The sequence below is a fragment of the Vigna unguiculata genome, chromosome 9 (genome assembly GCF_004118075.2).
Source record: "Vigna unguiculata cultivar IT97K-499-35 chromosome 9, ASM411807v1, whole genome shotgun sequence".
In the NCBI taxonomy this organism is placed as follows: domain Eukaryota; kingdom Viridiplantae; phylum Streptophyta; class Magnoliopsida; order Fabales; family Fabaceae; genus Vigna; species Vigna unguiculata.
Genome location: NC_040287.1, coordinates 39,668,396 through 39,674,783, shown reverse-complemented (window position 1 = coordinate 39,674,783; position 6,388 = coordinate 39,668,396). Strand labels below are relative to the sequence as shown.

General features: G+C 31.2%; 1 protein-coding gene across 1 annotated transcript; it reads right to left on the bottom strand.

The window, feature by feature from the left end:
• Positions 1-763: 763 nt before the first annotated feature.
• On the bottom strand, positions 764-3,964 carry LOC114163254 (eukaryotic initiation factor 4A-10-like). The gene is made up of 5 exons (XM_028047444.1): positions 3,749-3,964; positions 3,301-3,377; positions 3,018-3,124; positions 2,353-2,783; positions 764-1,757 (listed from the first exon to the last, which is right to left on the bottom strand). The coding sequence occupies exons 2-5, from the start codon at positions 3,366-3,368 to the stop codon at positions 1,122-1,124; spliced, it is 1,242 nt and encodes a 413-aa protein (XP_027903245.1). The 5' UTR covers positions 3,369-3,377; positions 3,749-3,964; the 3' UTR covers positions 764-1,121.
• Between the last annotated feature and the right edge of the window lie 2,424 nt (positions 3,965-6,388).

Here is a 6,388-nt window from a genome sequence, read left to right as displayed (position 1 = left end):
AAATATTATTTTTTATACTTTTTATTTTTTCGAAATTTACAAAATTGATTTTCTTATTGTAATTAAATATTAGAAGAGATTAGATATGCAGACTCTTCTGTCGCAAGTTAATGACTCTCAATCTTTATCATTCATTTATTATATTTTTTTAAGTCATGACAACCGTAGATGACACACCATCTTCTTTCTGTATAGACATTTGTTTCATAAATATTTGACGTTTTCATTTTTGGTTGTGCATGCATGAATGGGGTTAGGTATAACGAGTGAGTTGTGATGTTCAATTTTTTTACTTTTCTAAAGTGAATAAATGTTATGTACCATTAATTTAAAAATAATCAAATTTAAGTTTAATGATACAGTTATCTTTCAACTATTAGTATTATGTATAATGTATAATTGCATATTATAACTAAGAAGTCTCTGCGCATAGTATAAGCAGTTTAGCGAATAGTTGACGCAGCAGCTGACAGCAATTGCTTCCATTTGCACATATCCTCACTTCACAATTCACAAATACGTGACGAGCAATCTATTTATTCTAAACTCAGAAGGGAACCCTCATTATAAATTAAGCATGCCAGATTATCTCCAATCAAAAGTTATATAATATATTTATTATTTTATTTTATTTTTTGTAGATAGATATGAACAATTGTAAGTCATCCTTGCAGACAAATAGAGAATCCTGTGCAACTCAAAAACAGCTTCCATTCCCATTTGTAGATTAAGGAGAAGCTTCAAACGAGAATAGAGTCAAATGAACAGGGTGATAATAGAATAAGTCCAGTATATTTCCAGCTTAACATAAAAAAGGTTTCAAATATACACAACCATCTCGCGGATATATTAAAAACAAAACACACGGAAAGAGGCAATCTACAATCTGTAGTAAGACAGATACACATACACAACACAAGCAAGCAACAAAATTGCAGCAACGCATTCTGCTAAACGCAAAATTAGAGAAGAATGCCCATCATTTCAAAATCACCGGTTTTGGAGTTAAGTTCAAGTCTTGCCAGAGAAAGGCCCTGCCTGGGCCATGAAAAATGAAATAATGACAGAGACCAGCCTCCATGATAAAAATCATACCAATCAACAATGAAGGGGAGACCAAATCAAATGAGATCAGCTACATTGGCCGGCAGCTCCTCAACCACCACATTATAGAACTTTTGGATGTCAACCAGCATCCTTTCATCATCACTGGTCACAAAATTTATAGCAACACCCTTTCTCCCAAACCGACCACTACGACCAATTCGATGGAGATAGTTCTCTGGCTGAGTTGGCAGATCATAATTTATAACAAGTGAGACTTGCTGCACATCGATACCACGGGCCAAAAGATCTGTGGTGATAAGAACACGGGAGGACCCTGAGCGGAATTCTCTCATGATGATATCCCTTGTGTTTTGGTCCATATCTCCGTGGGTGGCTGAAACTGTGTGATCACGATTCCGCATTTTGTCTGTCAGCCAATCTACCTTGCGTCTAGTGTTCACAAAGATAACACTCTGGGTGATAGCCAAAGTTTCATAAAGATCACATAATGTCTCTAGTTTCCATTCCTCCTTGTCTACATTAACAAAAAACTGCTTGATCCCCTCCAGGGTAAGCTCATCACGTTTTACAAGAATCCTCACAGGTTTGTTCATAAACTTCCTGGTGATTTCCAGGGCTTCTGGAGGCATTGTGGCAGAGAATACCCCAACCTGAATCTTAGGAGGCAGTAGCTGAAAAATATCATAGATCTGCAAAGTTGAAAAGAAAAAGGCAAATTCAGAAGGATACACTTTTGAACCAACCAAAAGGCAGATAAAGTTGCAGCTATTTTCTATTTCTCATGCACATGCTACCGACGCAGACTGCAAACCATAACATCCAGTTTTCAAAATGGGGTGTAAGCATTTAAATCTTCCTGTCCATAATAACATTAAACAAGTATGCACTTAGTGAACAAAATGTTTTTTCCAAATAATAGCTCCACATGCTTTTTTTTTTTTCAAATTTCATAGAGATGAAAAATGCATATATAAAAGAAAAGAAAGCCAAGGGATTGAAAAAATTATTTTTCATTTCCCCTATTCTTTCAGGCGCAAAATCTAGTCAAATGTAACTTGTGACTTTAACAGGCTAATATATTGTCGCAATGTATCTAGTACACCAAAATATACTGTTTGACTGACATACCACGACTAACAACTTGAAAGGTAGCAATTATATTATAATCATTATCTACACATTTGGTTAAATTCAAATAAAATACCAACGCATAATCTTACTCCATATCAACAAATCAACATAATGAAGCAAATTAAAGAAAGAAACATCAGTAAATGAGAAAACCTGATCCTTAAAACCTCGAGAGAGCATCTCATCTGCCTCATCCAATACAAACATCTTGATGTAATCAGGGCGCAAAGATTGTCTGCGCAACATATCAAATACACGTCCAGGAGTACCAACAACTACATGAACCCCACTTGAAAGGATGCGTTGATCTTCACGAACACTGGTCCCACCAACACAAGCATGAACCTTGACACCTAGATAGTCCCCTAGTGCTCGCATGACCTTCTCAATTTGTTGTGCAAGTTCACGAGTAGGAGCAAGAACTAGTGCCTGGCACTCAACTAAGCTGTAATCAAGCTGCTGCAAAACTCCAGAGCAAAACGTAGCAGTTTTTCCAGTTCCAGATTGTGCTTGCTGGATTACATCAAGTCCCTTGCAGAAAGGAACAATCCCCCTTTGCTGAATGGCAGAGGGTTTCTCAAAACCTTATCAGAAGTAATACAGCACCCATATAAATGCTCAGTCATCAACGACATAAAACAATGATAACAATCAAAACAGAAAGTGCAGCAAGCATTCAAGATTCATAAGAGATGTAAATTTTGACTGTAAATTAATCTCATATTTGATGGAGATATAAACAATAGAAAGTGTAACCAAAACTCTCAAGCAATAATCAAGATTTAAATTATATTACATTCAAAAATTGATGTACATACCATATGCATAAATACCCCTTAGAAGGTTCTCCTGCAATCCCATAGCATCAAAGCTTTCGCAGACTTCGTCATAAGAAGTAAAAAACTCTTGTCCATCAGGTCCAAGTCTGGCCATCAACACATAAACCCAAAATGACTACATAATTCTAGGCATGGGTGCACCACAGGTGGGTATTGTGTATGAAATAATAAGATGAAATCACAAGTACATGGAAGAAAAAAAACATATGAAAATGCAATAGCATCTCTACTAAGCAAGCATCTAAAGAGAGGGGAAACCTACAACTCATTCATCTTAGCATCATATTGACGACCATCGAACACTGATCCTTCCGGTGCCTGCCCAGCCATGATTTCAAACTGCAAAGAAAAATAGACATCAACTCATTTCACAAACCACAGATCAAAGTTTAGACACTGATATTCCACAAATTTTAGTTTTTCCAACTTCAAATACAGAAAAGAAATTAAAAATTGGATAATCTGCTACAGTGTACTGAACAAACAACACCTACAGGAAAGCAGAGACAGGTGTGTTACAAGAAAAAAGTTAAGCAACCAAATTAGCTATATCAGTCTCAGTTACTTAGGAAGATGTGAGTCCTGAAATAATTTTGTTAAGAATTATCACCCTAGAGAATAAACCGATCCGAGCAAAAGAGCGATGTTAATCAACACCATAAATCACAAATAAAAGAAATCTGAATAACAGCTAAGTAACGAAATCGAACCTTTGAGGACGATAAAAAAAAGTTGGAATTAGGAAACAATGAAGAAGATTGAGTGTGTGAGAGGGAATTGAGGAGTTAGGGTTTCCTAATATCGAAGGCGATGGCGGTGGCTTTGAGACAACGACGTATCAAAGATGACGCCGGAGAGAGTGTCGAATGGATTTGTTTTCTTATTTCAATAGACTTCTATGATTTTGTTTTCGATTTCTTTCTCGATTTTACCCCTCATGGTTTCTTTTAATTGCAGCCTGATCCACTATGTTACAGCGTCTTTCCAGTTACCCTCGGAGTAAAACCTTCCCCTGTTCTAATAGGGAAAAGTTGAAACAAGTCAAAGGTTGTATTATGTGTCATCTACTATCAGTAGAAGGTTTAAATACAGGAAACAAGTGAAAAAAAAATCATACCGAATAAAATTAACAAGAATAATATGAACATATCAAATAAATCCTTATTTTAGAAGGAAACCAAAAGATTTTGTATGTTTATTTAAAAAATATATATTTATGATATACATATTTTGAAAGATTAGGAATACAAAATTAGGTCAAATTTTGTTAAAATAACGAAGATATACTACGATGTGAGATTAAAATTTGAGGAAGATTTTTTTGTATCCAGAGTGAAATTTCATATTTTGGGTAATTATTTACTGGATCAAACAAAGCTTAAAACGATTAAAACCATTTAATTTGTAAATTGTATTGCTTTGATTTTTTAGTTTTAAGTTGAAAAAAATGATATTGATATGCATAATTTATATATACATTAATAAAAGATAATTATCTTTTAACTGATTTTAGAATATATATATATATATATATATATATATATATATATATATATATATATCGATTGTTGTGGATCTTATAAATTGTATTTTATATATTTTTTTTAATAAACTAGATTGACTAATAAACCGACCACTCTTATCGACCAATAATAAGTGCATTCATGCCATTAAAATGCATAACACTTCTTTTGAGTTTACAAGTTGTTTTTTTTTGAGAAATTGCCTTATTTTATTAAAATATCATGTATAATACTTTTTGGGGAGATAAATTAAGAAAACTAATAATATGACACTCTTTGCAATAGACCAAGGGAAAAATGAGTTATTTGGCTAAGTCACACCAGCTAAGCCACAACAATTAAAAACACATGACACATTAAAAGGTTTTTCTGCTAAGCCAGACAAATGTTGTTGAGCCTGACACTTGAGTTTGGGCTACTAATGAGGAACAATTAATGATTCTAATCTGACAAATAAATTTGTCTTTGTGGGTATTATCCGAACTCGTTCCCGTTTTGACGGGGAATCTCCGTATTGACTGGGTATAAGTACAGAGAATTTCTGACTTTTTCAGTTGGGTATGCGGATAGGTATGGGGATGTACATATCCCGTCATAATACTCGTTCCCGCCATATCTCCATTCTCGTTTAAATTATTAAAATATTCACAATTAATTAAATAACCTTATATATATTCTATTTTTTATTTCTTTTAATTATTTGGTTTGACATGAAACTCATTCGCATCTCCAATATATTTTTTATCTTATCATAACTTTTATATAATTATGTTAAAATGATGTATGTTAATTAAAAAAAAATTATGTCTCACATTTGAATATTTCTATTATTTTTTAATATTGTTATTTATTATATATTTTTCTTTCACATGAGAATGTTTATACTCTCAATTTAAGGTAATATAACAAAAATTATTTACTTATTATTATTAATTTTTGTTTAATTTGAAGAACTATTTTGTTTCATTAAAATAATTTTTGTTATTTTTCAACCATTGAGTATATGTGTTGATATTTGAAAAGTTTTCTTAGTTCTTTAAGATATTTTTCATCTTATCATACCTTAATTATACATTTGATTTCCTTTATGCGATTTCTTTCGATAGTCTCTCAAATTATTTCTAAAACACACATTTGTTAGTTTTTTAATATTTTTATTTATTGTTTATTTTCATCATGTAGAAAAATATTTCGATATATTCTATCTAATTATTTTTTATTTTATAACTCATTATTAATCATACTGTAATTTTTTTCATTTTAAATTATGTTTGAAGTGGTTAAAGTTACATATATATATATATATATATATATACTAGTGTAAACACAGGCGCTATCGCGCCTGTGTGTACACATTTTTTTGAATTATATTAATAATTGATGATGTTGTAATGTTATTAAGTTAATAAATAAAATAAAAGTATATTTATAAAAAATAAAATAAAATGTACGGAGAAAATAAGAGAAAAATAACTGTTGATGAATAGTAAGAGAAAAAAAGAAAAAGGAGATAAGTAAATAATTTTATAAAAACTTATACAAATAACCATTAATTTTTAAAAATTTAATAAATAATTAAATTATAAAGGGTAAAGTTGGAATTATGAAATGTGGACACAAAAGAGGGAATCCCCTTTATATATAGTTATATATATATATATATATATATATATATATATATATATATATATATATATATATATATATATATATATATATATATATGTATAATGATATTTAGGAATAATATATGATAATTCACTACAAGAAAAACATGAAATAGTGACTGATTTATTCATTAACCTATATCAGTCACTATTTTTCGTC